Below are 18,438 nucleotides of genomic sequence, written 5' to 3'. Positions count from 1 at the left end.
TGATTATGATATCCAGGGTGCATCGCAAATGGGGAGGGGGGTGGCATTTTACTGACAAACCGCTGATCCTAGAGGCATATTTCCAATTAAGAAAAAGTGTCTAAATGATGTGTAGTACTCAGATATGTTATTCATGTTGCAAGGGGCTGTGTGTAGTTATTAAAATAACTTTTTATACGGTCCTCATATGCCCCAAAACCCAATCAGAAGGTTGTTGCCCTGTCAAAAAAATAAAATGAATCCATTTCTAAGTGCAATATTCACTGAGATATTTGAATTCAAAAACACTGAGGAAATTTGGGGAAAAAACAGCGTCAAATATGGATAAAACAGTTTTTCCACGCTTAGAGTTGTTTTTTCCCCAACTTTCCTCCGCTTTTTGAATTTAAATATCTCAATGAATATTTCACTTATGAACGTAGAATTATTTTATTGGCATAAGGAGAGACGGGGCAACAACTTTCTAATTGAGTTTTGGGAGGCGGTATGAAAATGTATTTTTATTTTAATAACTATAAAACCCCTTGAAACATGAATGGCATATGTGAGTGCTACATGTTATTTTTGACACTTTTTCTAACTGAAAGTATACGTGTAGGATCAATGGTTCGCCAATAAGATGCTCAACACCCTGTGTGTGTGTATACATATACATACGTACATATATTATTTTTATGTTTGGTAATATTACAAGTTTTTATCTTGTTGTTTTTTTTTTGGATTTGTTATAATTTAAGTTTCGAAATAAGGGAACATAGATTTCCAGGTGCCCATCTGCGGGGACGATATCTTGCAAAAGATGTGAGGTCGAGTCAATCCGGCCGTGTATCACGTGTTTATATGCTTTCATCTGTCTTTAAAATCTGAAGTGAGAAAACTGGCCTGGAATGATTATTTTTCCAAATGTATTCGTAACTTAAACGTTGCACGTCTTTTTATTTATTGAGGTGAGATTTTTTTTTTTTCAACAGCCCAAAACTGGTTTCCATTGGCACCTAGAAGTTAAAAAAATTCAGAAAACTAATTTCAGTAGACAGTAATAAATCATCATAGCAAAAGCCCAGATTCATTGCAATAACTTCTTGTATGGGGTCTGTCCAGCCAAAATTTGTGTTCATTTTCCATACCTTTCACAAAATAAAAATTAATGAACCCATAAATTTGACATTTCATTTCTTTTGTGATAGATTAACTAGATTATTTCGCTTCCGAAAAATTACTTGTTTTCACAAAATTAATGACCATTTTCACAAAACTAGACCCTACAAAAAAGTCTGGCCAGAACCCTGATTGCTTTAAGATACGGTTTTCATTCTTCTGACTGGGATCACTAGGATCGTAGCACAAAATGTAGATCTTTCTTATATACCAGATTCAGTGAGGCTTGAATGCAAACAATTAGGCTGTTGAAGAGGAAATATTGCTGGTAGGAAAATTCCTTTCCCCTACCTCTGACAAGTGAAAGAGCCGCTATGTATTATATCTTAGTTATTAAATACAGGAATTTTATTTTGGTTTTAATTGTTTATTTTTTTCAATTCTGCAGTCAAGCCGGCAGCACCTCAAGATGTGAAAAATATGCATGAACCGTTTGTCAATCAAACCAGTTTACAACTGCAATGGCTACCTCCTAGAGGCATGGAGTTTGATGATATCAAGAATCACCTTGAATATTGGATTTATTATTGTCGAGCGGATGGCTTGTATCCAGAACTGTGTGGTGTAAGTTTCGTTATATGTTTTGTATGAAGTAGTGAAAACTGACATTGCTATTGCAAAATGAGAATCGGGTTATTAATATGCATATAGGACTTTCTTTTGATAAATAATCAAGTTATTTATGCTTTTTAAATCCAGGTTGTTAATACAAGTGCGGTAACATCAACAGAGATTCATGGGCTGATTCCATCAACTACTTATAAGATAATGTTGCGATGCAAAACTAATATTTCTGGCAGTTATTGGAGTGAATTTCTGAATAAAACAGTGACCACGAAGTCGGATGGTAAGACAAGTCAATATGGTATTGCCTAATATATTTATAGTAGTTGTGGCATTAAATTTATTCTGTATTTAAAATAGATTACGTACGATTCTTAATACATGCTAATTTATGTTACAGTTCCATACCTCGCTCCAGAAACGATGGGTTCATTATTTGAAGTTCAGAATACCCAGAGTAGTCGAAGGATCACTCTTTATTGGAAAGTATGTAGTGAATGCTTAGTACTTTTGTATGTCCTTAAAAAAATGAATGTCACTTACCGCATTTTAAGGTTCAGAAGACTGTTTTTCAAGGGGAAAAAAATCTTGATTGCATTTAAACCGAATGTGAGATATGGTACTCTATCCCCCATTTATACATTTTAACTGTATTTAGTATTTATGTGCAATATTCTTAAAAAATTCACATTACCAGAAAAAAAATGTTTGTTATTAATATCTTCGACCTGTGATGGTAAGATTATTCATGAAATTATCTTTTTCAATTTTTCAGCCCATTCCAAGGCAGTTTGAAAATGGCAAATCGTTTGGGTATGTGATCAAGTACCACATGCACTACGTTCGGCACAGATCAAAACGAGGTACTCACGAGCGCATCATTGAAGTGGGCAACAATACTACTCACCCATTTGAAAATATGGATCTAAACGTCGCTTATCTATTCAGAATTTATGCCAAGAACAGTGTTGCAGTCTCAAGCAATTTCTCTGTCATTGTAGTCGACAAGGCTGATAACAGTAAGTAGCAGCAAAGTCATTGTTCTTCCTTTCTCTTGTAAAATTTAGAAGGTCCCTTGTTGAACGTTAAACTTGTTTTCTCTAACTGTTGGTCCCAACTTTCTCATATTTAACTAAATAGATTCCATTTCCCTTTATTAGCATGTACTGAACTTTTTTTTCCCCTCGTCTTCCAGTGCCACCTGTTCCAGAAGATATATTGGTCTTGGCTCTCGGAAATGGGAATTACAACATATCTTGGAAACCTGTTATCCCGACATCCAACAATATCGGAAATTACACTCTGTTCTTCTGTCAGAATATTTGGCAACGGCCATTTAACTGTGAAGGACCTATAGAATGGAAGACTGTACACGGAACACACCATCAGGTTACACTGCCTCATCACAATATGAATTACCAGTTTGGTGTAGCTTATAATGCTCATCATGCTACATCTGGTATAAAGTGGGCGGTTTGTGTGGTTCCTTTTCACGGAGGTGAGTCTTTTTCACTACTGATATGAAATATTTGTATGATGCTGTATTTGACATAAGGGAAAAGAAACAGCTAAATCTACAAAGAACGTACATTATTCATGGTGTCTATAGCAAATTTATTTATTACGCAGTCTCCGTATACTGTTGATGTGTTATATATACCACTGAAAATGAAGGAGAGAACCGCATAAAGTAAGAGCAAGCTCATTTTAAGCTTCATATTCGGCTCTTTCCCTCATTTTCGGTGATGTTTGAATTCAAGTATCTCGGCAAATATTGCACTAAAAATTAAAAGTATGGTTTTTTTCCCCCTCAGAAGAGACAGGGCAACATTTTTCCTAATTGGGTTTTTTATTACAATGACCAAATTAAAAGTTAATTTTTGTTATTTTGAAAACTATTCTTCTCCCTTGCGATATGAATGGCATATCTGAGGTCCATAGATTATTTGGATACTTTTCCAATTGGAAGTATGCTTCTCTAGAATCGACAGTTCACAAGTTACTCCAGAATAAAGGGGTTTTCCTATGCACCCTATGTAAGTTACGCCTAGGGAAATGATCTGAGATGAAATTTTTTTTTATAAAAACAATTGCAGCTTTGCAGTTTTAACTGCTTCTTAGTGTTTTTCCTTACCCCCAAGCAAAATTATATCTTGGCTGCATGTGTGATGAAAAATGCTTCTGTGCGCGCAAAATCTATTAATACAGGTTGGTATTCAAAAATCCAGTCACACATAATATGGGGGGACCTACCACACTCCCCCCCCCCATGCTTTTAAATAATAATCCATGAAATACAGATAATCTGCTCTTTATAAGGCAATTTTCATACCAGCCACCAAAGCTCGATGCTTGAACAAGCATCGCTTTCGCTCTGTGGGACAAGGAGTGGGGGGGAACCAACCACTGAGGTTTGAATTACACTCACGATGGCATTGTGTTTGTGTAAAATTACTTTTTTAAATTAATTTTTAAGAAATGATTGCAACACACTCACAAAAACATGAAATACTTTCATTTTATTATCCAAAAAATAACTTTTTCTAGCAAAATAAACAGGGGAATGATGTTTTCGCTCACCAAATAATGAACTCATTCAGCATTTCATGATTGATCGAACTTAATTTTAAATTCATATATTAAATTGTACGCATGTGGAAGAAGTTTTAAATGTGCTGCAGATAGCAGTACGGGATATAGGTGTTATGTCAGAAGAAAATTTGTCACAGCTTATCTCAGATTCATAAACCATTAAAAAGTGTATTTCAAGTAAAAGTGGAAACATTACTTTTTGAAAATAAGCTTCTCATATGTAAGATATTGCAGTTACTGCACATGAAAGAACATGTTCACAATGAAAAAAAATTCAGAAAATGTTGTTCCTAACTATTTAGGTTGTATTCTTAACTCATGTCTGGATAAGCAGATACAGCAGGGTTCCCAGAGAAATGAAAAATTTTCAGTGAATATGTAAAATATTTTATGTGTAAAACAGTTTGAATTCAATGTGTACTACGAATATTTCGTTTTGATTGCCATTGCTTAGTCAAAGAAACCTGAACTAGTGAACTGTAAGATAGGGGGACGGGAAAAATGAAGTAGTCAAATTGAAATAGGTTTTTTAAAGGTAATTTGTAATGTGAAAAGAATAAGCTTCTGCATGGTTACAATATTTATCATTTGTTTCAGTGCTTCACAAAGTTCAGAATGTGGTGGTCACTCGTCATAGTCCAACTGGCATGCAAATCTACTGGAATCTGGAATGCGGAGCGCAGAAGGATGTTGTAAAAAAATATACAATATCGTACTGTCCAGTACATGCTGACATGAGTTGTTCAGGTAATTACTTGTTATGAAATTCACTATGAGTGTAATATTGTTTCTTATATTTTTATCGATAGATTCTGAAACAAAATTGAAAGATTCTGGATTAACTTGCATTAGTGATCAATACTAAAAAATAATGTTGGTATTAATGCTTTAGTTTTTTACTCATTTGCCCACCAGTGAAAATGCAACAAATCAACGTCACAAATCCAGATTCCGAACAGTATATAGTTGAAAATCTGAAGCCATTTACCTGGTACAAGTTTATTGTTACTGCTTGCAATGCCAATGGATGTAGCGAGAAAAGTGATGTTAAACACGAGAGAACTATGTCCGCTGGTAATTATATGTTTATATTTGTTCATTTTGAGTTAAGTTATTTTGAAGTTTTATAATTCTGCAGAACCAGAAATGGTTGGGAAAGAATCAGTTGTGATTCAGAAACGGAATAATGAGCAAAGTTCAAACTTTAAATTAATAAAGTTTTGAAAATAATGAATAATTAATTTCTTTTATAATATGAGAAACATCTTAAATTTAAAATGTTTATAGACAGTGAATTATTGTTTTTAAAATATTGATTATTTCCCATCAATCAGCTCCAGATGATCCACCACAAGATGCTAATCTGTTATCAGTCAACGAAACTGCAGTGTTGATGTCTTTCAAGCCACCAACTCAGCCGAACGGGGAAATAGACAAGTATGTGATATCTTATGCACCTGCAGGGTCTCCTATAAGTGAAATGAAAAGAAAAGATTACAGACCATCAGTGAAGAATAAGAGCATCTATGTGTTGGAGATAAAGGAGAAAGATATAGCCCATTACACAAACTATTCGATCCTCATACAAGCTTGCGTTGGCCTTGCATGTTCCAATTATTCCAAGCCTGTTTATGTGTTCACAGGAATCGGAAGTGAGTTCCATTTCTTTTTTCTTCTTTATAGTTCTGGTAACATTTGAATTAGGATCATCCTACTAGCAGGGATTCTTGACCTAACCTTTTATATTCCACGAACCCCCTATATTAATAAAATGAGTCATTTTCTCTTTCAAGCTTACAGTCTTCCCAAAAATTTCTCCAGGGGATCCTCCCAAGGAGCCTGTGGGGCCCCATACTTGAACTAAAGTTTGAATGAGATATTTTGACATGTGCCAAGTACTGCAGATTTTTTTCATGAAATTTCCTTTGCCCCACCCCTTTCCTGTGTAATGTGAAATATCTGAAAAAAAAAACACCTTTTTGCTGCTGTATGTGAGTTTACTCACACATTGTAATTCTCAAGTGGAATCGATCGAGATTAGATCAGGGCTGGGCAAATCCCAAAAAAATTTTTTACTTGAAGACAGTCTCCAAAATAATGCTTCTTTCAACTTCTTCAGGGCATAGTGACCTTCTTTCATACTGACAAATATGCTGCTTTAAATTCCAAACATTTTGTGTTGCTCTCAGCTTGCAATTTAGTTACTACACAAAGAAAATGTGGGCGCCAATACCAATTTTTTAATCGCCATTGTGACTTGGCGCTTGTCCAAAGAGAGAGCTCTGGATTAGATCACCATAAAAAAATCATTATTATGGACCATTGAATATTAGAGACTTTTCCCTCTTCTCTGAAGTGGTCAAGTCAAAATTTGGATGATTTCCAAAACACAAGAATCTGAAAGACCCACCAGTTAACAAGAATCTGACACAGAACTTGAGGTTTTACTACATCAATATGCTAGGAATAACAAATTGGTATTGTATTAGCAACTGAAAATGAATAATCTCCATACTCAACATTATGAAAAATATATGGAAATAACACACTATATAGAAAATATATCTGCAGCTGACAAGCTTAAGAGCATCAAGTTTATTTTGTAAAACTTTTTGGGGAAAAAAATAACTGATACATTGAAGGGCTGTTTTCACGCATGGGGTCCATCTGGGCATTTCTTAGGCGTTCAGTCCCATAATAATGAGATCTGATAATGTGATCTTTGAAAATATGGAACTTGGTAGGCTGGTACTCTTTCAGTTAGATAGAGGGGGGCTCCTCAAAAATTACTTTGTCTAAATCGTATCACTGATCCCAGAGCAATCTCTGAATGAATGATTTTGCAGATTGTTTTTTAGTGCAATATTTAGAAATTCTTCCCCCCTCTTGTTTAGATAGCATTATTTAACTTTTTCGATGAAAAAAAAATTATATTATTAAAATAACATGTAGTATTAATTAGTTTCCATTAAAGCCACAAAGATCAGAATTAAAAATTTCTCATTGAAGGTAGCTTCAGAGACCTGATGAGATAGATCCTCAAGAAATCGGGATTAAAAGTGTATTTGCGGATTCTCTGATAAGATTGTTTATATTGCTTATTTGTTTATACTGGTATTAAAATACCGCCTTCAATAACCTCCTTTATTATTTTTGTTTAGATCCCGGTTTCATGGATCAACCGCACGCAGAAGTAATAAACACAACACTAGTCAATATAACCTGGAAATCACCAAGCATACCGAACGGACCAATCGATATGTACGAATTGACTATGACTTATACAGAGACTTTTGACGACATGGAACGTCAAGAGATCGTGATCACGAATGTGACTGGGATGGAAACCTCTATGACTGTGAATGTTGACTGTCAACCCATGGGTAGCGAAGGTGTGTCTTACAACTTTGGCATCAGAGCTGCAAACGTGAGAAACGGAGCGCTTCTGTTCAGTCCACCAAGTGAAGTAACGAAGGCTAAACTATGCTTTATAAGTCCAATCGGTAAGTAACCATTTCCTTATGTTTATTGATTCTCTGAAATACCAAAATCCAGAAGAAAATAGTAACTTGAATCTTTTATGAATAGTTAATTTACATAAAAAAATAAAGTTATGTCTATATGGTTTCAACTCACTTTTACAAACCTTCAATTTATAAACAGATCCATTTTTACAAACTAGTCCTGTCTGGTCCTTAAATATTAAATATGTAATTTTTTTCCAGTATCTTTCACATTCACAAACTTTCAAGTTCATGAATTAATTGTTAAAGTCTGTTCGAGCATCGACTGCAACCTGTCGAATGTAATCAAAGCTGCTGGGCTAGTGATTTTGCTGCAACATGATCAGTTCTTGAGAGGTCTGACTTGATCTTGAAAGATTGTTATATCCTGTTTCTAAATAATAGCAGATACCTCAGATCGAGTGCATGCCAGTCTATAAGGGGTCACTTGCATAAACAGATGTAAATATAGAGTGACATTTTTTTCTCACACCGCAACACATCAAAGAAAGTGTATTTTTGGATTTTAACGTCAAGACAAACTTTAGAAAGAAATGTTTGTTGTCACCAGAAATCAAACTTTTTGATTTTTGGCTGTGGGTGAAATATGGGTTCATCAAGAGGTCTGAAAGTTACGGAAATACCTCTCTTGCAACTGGGTTCATCACCATACACTAAAGCAGAGGTCTTCAACTCTCTCCTAGTCATGAGCACTACCTGTACCCATCATAAAAAAAACCACTTTTACAGCAAGTTTGACATACGCATGCATGAAATCCGGATGATTTCAACCCTTGAATGCAATTTGTGCAAAGTGTTTAATTGGAACATTGATCAAGTGCTCACGAGCATCGAGCAATCTGGGTGCTTCAGGGAGCACCATAGTGTTCGTGAGCAACAGGTTGAAGATTCCTGCACTATAATCAAAACAAGTCAAAGAAGTGGATAGAGCTTGGTGAAATGGCACCAAGCAAACCAAAGACTATTTTGTCTGATGGAAAAAGTGACAGCCACAATTTTTGAGAATTTTCAAAGTAATGCCTATATAGATTACTTCCAGAAGTGTCAGTATGGTATAAGAGAACATTATGCAATATTTTCGGGAAATGCGAAAGAACATCTGCAGGTGAAACAGCAAAGATAGGTGCACAAATAAAATCCTATTTCACTAAGACTGTCCAGGTCACAGATCCACCATTGCAATGGCCAAATTGTGTGAATTGGACTTTGACACCAATTTGTCATCCTCTGAATTCTACATATTTGGCTCTCATGATTTTTTTCTGTTCCTAAACTTAAAAGTTTAGCTTGGTAGAATTCCCCCCCCCCCCAACAAATGAGGCCAGTGCATCTATTAACTATTTTGAGGGGTTAGGCAAATAGTTAGTTAAACACCCTATTTTACCTTACTTATCAAGAGACCTTTATATAGATTGTGTGAGTTATGAAATAATTTTTTTTTTTTGACTCTCTTAGTAGAACTGTCAATTTAAAGAATTTTTCTATGTTCTTATTTCAATGTGTATGATTATCTCAATCCTGATTTAATAGGGGGGGGGGGGAACTCTGACCCACCAGATTTTTTGAATTTGGTTTTGTACTGTAACTATAGTGAAAGAAAATTTGATAATTGGATATGGTTTTAAGGCACAGACTGCTTCAGCTGAATGTTTATTCTGGGTCCAAAAAATCTTCAAACACAATGTAAATAAACAACTTTAGTTGATAATGAATTTTCTAATAATTTTCTTATCTACTGGTTTGCACACTGCTTGTAAAAATTGTAAAAAAAATGTGTTTGCAGTAGAAATTAAAATTCAAAATAGTTGTATCATTTTGTATGGCTGTATTAATATAAAACCACTCAAGGAAATATTGTAGTTTCAGTCCTGATAATATACTTTTTTTGAGAGGTTTGACTATTTGTAATTGCAATTAAGTTTGGCATTGGACTTTTAAAAAATACTTGATTTTTACAAAATGTTATGTTTCAGGAATGTCAACAATAGTTCTGATTGGATTAATCATAGGAGTTGCGTGTGGCCTGTCACTTCTCATACTCTTGATTTTTTCATTGGCCAAATGGTATGTAGTAATATATGCCATGCTCAAAATATTATAAAAACAACGGTATCGATAAAAACTACGATATTTTAAAATATATGCTGTGAAAAGCTATGTCTTGTAACGTGTTGAATTTTCATTCGAGGCAATGAGAGCAAAAGCAGACTAGTCCTGAGTTAACCTTTGTGTTGTTTCGAGTGATCCCTTTTTTTTTAATACGATATACGAGCAGTCCACTGTTGCAAGAGATGAAAATAGATAAAATGTAGAAAAACTTTTGACCCCATTACCAACTAGTGATTGTTTGACCCAGGATTGCCCTGCTATTGCTGTTGAATTATATTGAGTTACTCAACTCTTACTGCCTTATTTAAGAATTTTTCTCTGTTGTGGAATGTATTATTTTATTGGGGGAGGGGACACTATGGTCAGACACTGGAAACAACACAAAATTAATGGCAGAAATTGGAGAGTTTTGTTTGCAGATAAAACTATTTATTATACTGGTATTGCATTGTGTGGTTATTAAATTCATTTTTATCTGTCATTTTTATGTGAATAAATAATTGTTGAATGAATCTCATTCGAATTTTCATTATTTATGAGCACATTACAGACGAACATGCGAATGGAACGAATTATGCTCTTAAACCAAAGTTCCAATGTACATTTATAGAAAGCCAGCTCTAATAGACTTGAAATTGTTTTGGTCCAAATAAAAAGATTCTGCAGTACAGTACGTGCATCAGAATTTTTTTATTTGGTGCCATTATGCAAGAGAAGGTGATATTGATTATCTTAAATAAAAGACTGGGTAGTGATGAGTTATTCATGGCACTATGGCTCATCTCAGTTAATCAAAATTCTACTGTATTTATTTTTCTGAATATGTGTATCTTTTCGTGATTATAACATACCGTTCTATCATTTTGTTTCGTTCGACTGAATCTGGAATAACCCTTATCTGAGCAATTTTTTTTTCCTTTTATTTTCTTATTAGGATGAAGAAAGAAGTCGATACTCTCAAAAGGATTCAGGTTCAACTACCCAGAGGATTGGATTCACCTATAGAGGTATTTGGCTGAAATAAAATTCTCCCCTCCATATATGTATGAAGTTCAGTATTAATTTTTGTTCATTTCCTTTTCTCTGACACAATGTTTCTTTTAAATTTCAAGAACCCACTGAATACCTATGACAAGTTCAAAAATGGTCTGCAGATGAATCGAGATGCTGGAATTCCCTCGGAGAGTGCCTATAAGCGTTTGTGCTCATATTCTTCTTCTGATAAGCTGTCGAAGCATTTGGAAAGTTCTTATGATGCTTCTTCGGAAGAGGTAAAATTATTGTTTTTCTTATCAATTTTGTTTCATTTTTTGTTATTCATCAAGGATAGCTATTTATTGTCTAAAAATCCCTTGTGGACACTCTCAAATAACATAGCTGCTAAGTCTCCTGGATTTCTACTTCCTCTCCCAAACTTCCAAAAAATTTATAAATCTCCAGAATTTTCAGTGATCTTAAAAGAATCACTACTTTTAAGGAAAAAAATTATTCCCAAAGAATTCGCCTGAAAAAAAAGATTGTTTCATTTTTAATCCCTGAAATGATGTCATAAACATAATTTTTGCACAGTGCCTTAGATCATTAAAAAGTATCAATAATATATAACTGAATTATAAAAAACTTAAGACAAAATTTGTCAAACAACCAGCATCAATTTAGCCTTTTAACATCTGAAATTAGGGAGATGGCTTTATCTGACATATGTGACCACATGTCCTGTTGAGTGTCTACATCCCATTTTGGGCCAGGTGGCAATTTTTTTGTTGGTGAGATTTGTTTTGAGTGACAGGTAATTTAACTAACTGGTTGGCGAGGATTGGCGACTTAGTACTAAAATCTTGAAGTTATTAATGAAAAATCTTTCCAAAAATCATTTTTTATTTTTGTACAGAATTTGTATGCAAGAAAAATTCTCATTCTCGAAATTTGGCAGCTATGAAATCATACATTACTATCTCATTCAGGGTTGGACAGTTTCTTCCGAAGGGAGAAAACCATGGAAAAACCCAGCTTGAAGAGATAGGTTTCTTCCTAGTGGAAGAAACTGGTTTTCCATCAATAATTTATCATATAATTTAGAATTTATGCTTTAGATATAGCAAATGTATATTTTTTATAATATTAAGTAAATTTTAAGCTAATTCAATTACATATGCAGAGTTGCCAACTGCTACGGATTCTCCATAGTTTCTACGAAAGGCTACAATAAACTACTGAGCTACAGCATACACTCTCAATACAACGGAAATCAGCTTTAAAAAAATCTGGTCCTTAAGTTTCTTGCGGTGTTTTACTTATAACTTTTTTTATATTGCCTCGATCTTTACCATAACGATGAATATGCATGTGAGAGAGTTCGAGTGAAGACAAACTCGGAGTCGATCTGTTTTGTCTGTGCACAGAAGGCAATCTGTAAAGCCGCATCTAAACCCGCCGCTCGCCCAAACATGCAAAACCTGTTTTCCATCAAATTTCCACCATCCCATGACGTGAGCTTTTAAAAACAGTTTTTGAGTGGTTCAGCGTGGTGCGTCCGGACCCGGCTTAATTTGCATAGTGCATGGTCCAGCTCGTGAACTTGTATTGGAGAGAATGTTCCATTGTAAGTGCCATAGCAGCTTGAATATGAAAATAGGGGGGTCTAGGGTTGCTAGATGTCCGTATATACGGCCCACAAGGATGTATGCAGGTTGGGATTGCATTGAATATTCATGAATTATTAAGGGACTTGACGACCTTGGAAAGTTGCTTTGGGAGGTGGGGGAAGTCACGTGGCCTGAGCCATCTAGGTTCCAGTGCCAATAAGGTGCTGTATTTAATGAATTTTCAATTAAATTTTTTTAATTAAATTTTTGAGTTTTTTTAATTATACTATGATTATGTTGCCCTAGGGGGCACCCCCCACCCCCATGGCAAAGCTGTATATTCATTGCTACTGACAAGCTTTAAGCCTATGTTAGCATAGCATGTCTGCATATGCAAATTGATAACTGCATCAGTATTTTGAAAAGTTGGACAGTTTCTTCCGTTTGGCAAAAAACTGCCGACCCTGCTTCCTCCAAGTGAAAAAAACCAGTTTTCCTTGTGTATTCATCATTTGCACTGCAATGTAAGATATGGCAAATACATTTTAGCACCTCTAATAAATTTGAATTAAGCCTATGAAAATCTAACTATGCACGTGTAAAATTAATTATAAAAATTATATTGGTCCTTTGACCAAAATCACATATCCAGCTGAAGCTTTTTATCAGACCCAGAGAAATTTCATTGAAAGTTCAAAATACATCCATCTAATTGACAAAATTATTTTTAATTTTTTTAAGTAACAAAACAGTTAAACATTATTCATTTATTAAATGACACTGATCTCTTCCGTATTATTGCGAAATGAAAAATTTTATCTTATTTTGAAGATTATTAGAAAGCAGATTATTATTACAAATAATAATGTTCAAAATATCAGAAAATATTATAAAAATCCTCATTTTCCTCACCGTAGTGAAACATTGAAAAGCAAAAGTGTCTTTAGCAGTTGTATGCTGCAATCAATTTTTCTGCGTAAAATGAATAAATGCAAAAGATGAAATTCTTTTGAGTTCTGCAGAACTTGAAGGGGGGGGGGGGCTTAAAAGCAATTTGACATATCTACCAAGTTCATCAGGTATGTTGCTGCCAAGATTAGGAAGCTCCTTCCAGGTTGGAAAACAGCAGGAAGAAATAGGTTTCAAATGGAAGAAACTGATTTCTAAAAAACTACTTCCTTTCATACTCATGAAATCATAAGCTTAATTTAATACTGTTACAGGAGGATTTTATATCAACAGTAATGCTAATATAGTAGCAATTTTGAAAGCATTTATTAGTTTTATATTTGAATAAAAGTCCTTTGTTTATTTATGAACTTCAAATTACTTTTATTGACAAGAAATATAACCAGTTTAAAATTAATCGTTCACTTTCGTCAGTTCAGTGTAACATGGTGTAACAAAACGGTCTTTTGTTACTATGTCCATTAGACTGTTCCATAGTTGAGTGACTGAATCCAAAAACATATATAAAATTCTTTTTAAGGCTGCTGAATTTGCAGAACTACTTAGGAGCATTTCAACACAATCACAGCTTTTTGAGAATTTCAGATATTCAACTCATTATTTCTTTACAGGGTTGGTGAATTTTCACCATAGGTGGAAAAACCGCTATAAAATCACAATAAAAAACTGTCCTAGCAAAAATGGGTTTTTGCTAAGTGGCAAAATTTTTTCCCCCATTCATCGAATGTGAGGTACTTTGCATTTTTTGTATTTTGTGCCCACTGTGCATTTTTTTTTATTATTAATGTAAATAAGGTCGTTTTGAACACAAACATACACTTCTCACTGAACTTTACTATTAAAATTAATAATAGAATTAGAATTAATAAATGTTAGAGTTGGTGAGTTTTTGCCATTGCTGGAAAAAACTGCAGCAAGAAATGTCCTGACGATGATAGGTTTTTTTCCAAGAATCGAAACTGACTATTCATACTTTTTTTTATATTGCATATCTTGGTGAGATATTATAATTAAATGTTAAAAAATATTGTTTTAAAACATTTGATATTTCACAACCAATGAGGTGAAATAACAAGCATTAATTATGTGTACTTAAACTAAATGGTAGAAACCCAACCCCTGATTTCATTATTTGTTAGTAATTTGTTCTGTAACTGATGAAGAGTGCCAAAATTAATGGGCATCGAGCAGAATTATAAAATTTTTATTAAGAATTATACTATGTTTATAATAGGTTATATGTTGTTGATAGGTTATAATAAAAAGTTATCTTTGTATTCCAGTTTCTGAGTACGAAAGGAAATCGTGAGAAGAACGGACGCAATAGAAGCGGGGATAGCAGTATATCATGCAAGGGACATGACAGTATATCCTCCTCCAACACAAACAAGACTCATATTTCGATCGATTCTGGTGCAGAAGTAGATCTTCCTCCGTCCCCTGATGGCATATTTTCAGAAACTAGCTCTTCCAATACCACGCCTCGTTCATACAAACCAGACCTGGAAATGGTAGAGGAGAACTGTCCATCAAATAACAGCAAGGACTCTGGTCTCGAACGAGAGAGCATGTCTCCTAGACCTGTGACGAAGGTTATGAGAATCACAGATATGTCACCAAAATGTCCATATTACATAAGAAAGAAAGATCCCATCTACTTCAACCCACATCCGTTGAAGAAGAACAGCCACATGCAGCCTTACAGCAAGTTTGCCATTGTGGCTCCAGCGTTCACATCCAGCTATGTCTCTGTGGGGGTGCACAACGTGAATCTGTTAGATCAGCAGTCACTGGCAAACAGTGAACCTTCAGTTGCAGAATTTCCAGATGATAGCGATTCAGAGCCACTCATGCTGTCAGGCGTACCTCCTTACTGCAGATTCGGTTTGGCAAGAAGTGTTGGAAATGGGTTGAACATCAGCAACCAGGCTTTCCCAGTACAGCAAAATTTAGGTTATTCCAAATTTGGTATAATTTACAGTGCTGTGCGTAAACCGAACCCTATTGAATCGGAAATCTTAAGCGCTCCAAGTTATTCTAAAGTTACTCAGCCCAAAATGATGCAAAACCTTGTTGGGAACTCCATTGATCTGTTCTGTCGTCCAGCTCCAGGTTTGGGTCAAAAGTCAGCTAGACAGAAACCATTGGATGTCGTAGAAGAGAAGCCTGACAATGTATCGTGCAGTGATGTGGAGTTGATTGACACTTCAGAAACCTCAACTGAAGTTCCGGAAAATGTTGGTGGTGGTGGTGCATCTTCGTTACCATGTGCTGTCTCATCTGCTCCGAAAACGGGTGTCAGTTCAGGTTATGTTACATATAATCATGCTTTGAGTGGTTTTAATTGCAATGATGAGAATTCTAAGAACTCTGGTCAGTTCGGAGGTGCTGAAAGTGATGGGGAAAGCTTAAACGATGATATATGTCAGACTTCTAACGATATAAGTGAAGATTATGTGCCAAATGATGCGTTGAATGCTCTCAATAACGAAGAGAAGGTTCTGGATCCGATACTGGATCATTCGTCCCTAGCTACTACGCAGCAAGAAACGCCAGTGCAGCCAAAAAAGAGCAGTTACGTTAGTTTTCAAGATGCCAAAGTCATGGCGAGGCACGGCCAGTCCGATTGCAACTCTCCGCCTAACACACTCAATGGCAATCACATTGAAATGCCGGCTGCTGGTATTTCAGAGAACATAGACGAGGATATTATTCCGTTGAAGTACAAAACAAACAGTTCGGACTCGTCTCCAGCGGGTATTTCGTGTAGCACAGATAATCATGGGACAGTGTCAAAAACTGATTCGACACAGTTCTCCGATGATTCGGAGGATAACAATATGGGATGCTTATCGTCAGAGAACTCAGTGGATTTAGTTGATTTAATTTCAGATCTCCCATCTCCGTCAAGAACTGCAGGAATAGAACAAGTCACCCTACAGAATAGCGGTCCTCCATCTAATTTACCGGACATCCGGCCAAACGGCAATGTCAGAGAGTGCTCTAAATTTTCCGACGTCCCCGAATCAGTTTCGATGCCAAAGCCATTACTAGAGAGAACAATCTGTGGCCAGAACTCTAAAAAACTTCAGCACGGTTCGACGAATGGGTACGTGACGTGGAACGAACTAGTTGGCGATCGGAAACCCCAGACTGCCAATGATATAGTCACTGTCCCTTGTGTTACTAACGATAAGCATGTAGAAATTGTATGATCAATTTATCCGACACACACTCTCGCATAAAAAAATAATTTGTAATGTTTGTCGCTGGGAAAAAAACTTCTTCGCACTGAATATTTCATACTCAGTTTAACCGACCCGAAACGCTTGTTACTTTAGCTTTGAGTATTTCGTAAGTCATACATCTCTCACATTGTAAATATTTTTACCACTTCCAGCTATTTGGATGCATGAGCACTTTTTGTTTTTGTATGAAACCACACCTGTTAGAGGAGATGGAAAAGAAAATCGTGCAACTGTCTTCGTTTATTGGATGTACATTATATGTGTATATTTGCATGTTGTACAGTAGAAATGAGGTCTTTATCACTTCCTTTCATCATGAATGTCATTTAAACAATGTTTGTTGCGTATTTTTTGTAACATGAGTATGATTGGCTTTGAATAATCCTGAGCGAGTCCAAGTTTTGGTACCGTCTTCTTCTTTAACGATAACGCAAAAAATATATAAATACTTTTTATAATGATGCCATTCTGGGCAATGAACTTTTTAAATTTTTGTAATTTTGTTTTTTCTATTTTTGAAATCGCGTTTGTTGAGGGGGGGGGGGCTATTGATGAATTCAAATGAAGATGAATTACTGTAAAAATTTAAAATGTGCCGATTGCGATACAGAATTTTTTAAATAGATTTATTGAAGGAAACTACCATTATTTCTGGAAGGTAAGCTGCAACTTTTCTCAGTTGAAAATTTACTCATTCGGTTACGGTGCAAAGGGTTCTTAATCTTTTGTATTCCATAGACAATAAGATGAAATCCACAGACCCACTAAGCAAATAAAATAAAGGTCATGAACCCCTTGTACCAATGGAGTTACAGCCACTGATCCCTTGTACCAATAAAATAGAAGTTATGAACCTCTTTTCAGCATTGTCTTGATGAAATATAATCACTAAATCAGAGGTTCTTAACCTTTTATGTTCCACGCACCCTTTATACTATTAAAATAAAGGTCACAGACCTCTTTGCAAAATAATATTCTGTATATATCAATGTGTGTGAAAATAATGACTTTATTCTCTAATCCAAAGTCACTGACCCCCTCTGAAATATCTCCAAGGAGCCTGGTTCTAGTAGTTTTTCTGGCAATTCGGCTAACATGACAACTTGGTTTTTACTTTGAAATTTCTTTGTAGTTTTATTTCACTTTAGTTTCGGAGGACACTATGTTTTTGAATTAGCATTTATCCGATTGGCCAAATACAGCTGGAACCAAGATCCTCCCCTATTTGATGTATCTAAATAAATTTGGAAAAGGACAATTGCGCTCTGTCGCTCTGTTCACTTCAACAAATTGTCATGTTTTTGTCAACTGAAGATAAGATTGAGAATAAGTTCTCTGATTCTCCTGAATGCAGGGATGTTTCGGATTTTAGTTAGTAGACATACCATCACATGCCTTCAATATATTTATGATTAGTGTTAAGCATTGGATATAATGGTAGAGGGGAGAAAGCACAGAAAATGGGCTTGTATATGAACGTTGTCTTCCACAAACTATATAATGGAGAGTTAGAAGTGTTTGATAGCTTAGATAGCTTATTGCTATGTTGGTTAAGATTTGGCAAGCAAATCGGAGGTCATATACAGAGACTCAATTCAAACTATTTCCTATTAATCTGATGATTTCTTTAAATGATTATCTCTAATAAAAGGATTTTCAGACTTTCCACATTCTATGAATCCTTTTGAA

At 35.1% G+C, this 18,438-nt stretch overlaps 1 protein-coding gene across 2 annotated transcripts in view; it reads left to right on the top strand.

The window, feature by feature from the left end:
- The window catches only part of LOC149066827 (uncharacterized), a 57,037-nt gene extending 38,843 nt beyond the window's left edge, over nt 1–18,194 (top strand). For both annotated transcript variants that reach the window (XM_089253135.1, XM_089253134.1), the window contains exons 6-18: nt 1,547–1,722; nt 1,858–2,005; nt 2,123–2,208; nt 2,498–2,741; nt 2,918–3,220; nt 4,912–5,061; nt 5,230–5,388; nt 5,649–5,966; nt 7,476–7,817; nt 9,812–9,902; nt 10,882–10,954; nt 11,060–11,218; nt 14,785–18,194. In XM_089253135.1, coding sequence (XP_089109261.1) covers nt 1,547–1,722; nt 1,858–2,005; nt 2,123–2,208; nt 2,498–2,741; nt 2,918–3,220; nt 4,912–5,061; nt 5,230–5,388; nt 5,649–5,966; nt 7,476–7,817; nt 9,812–9,902; nt 10,882–10,954; nt 11,060–11,218; nt 14,785–16,716 — 4,181 coding nt within the window. In that variant the 3' untranslated portion in view covers nt 16,717–18,194. The remainder of the gene's footprint in view (nt 1–1,546; nt 1,723–1,857; nt 2,006–2,122; nt 2,209–2,497; nt 2,742–2,917; nt 3,221–4,911; nt 5,062–5,229; nt 5,389–5,648; nt 5,967–7,475; nt 7,818–9,811; nt 9,903–10,881; nt 10,955–11,059; nt 11,219–14,784) is intronic.
- The last annotated feature ends 244 nt before the right edge of the window (nt 18,195–18,438 follow it).

The sequence above is a fragment of the Pholcus phalangioides genome, unplaced genomic scaffold, assembly GCF_987345545.1.
Source record: "Pholcus phalangioides strain wild (caught in Gottingen) unplaced genomic scaffold, Ppha-v1.0 ptg000032l_1, whole genome shotgun sequence".
NCBI classification, from domain to species: Eukaryota; Metazoa; Arthropoda; class Arachnida; order Araneae; family Pholcidae; genus Pholcus; species Pholcus phalangioides.
The sequence above is the reverse complement of the archived record's forward strand: the minus strand, read 5'-3'. Positions and strand labels throughout refer to the sequence as shown.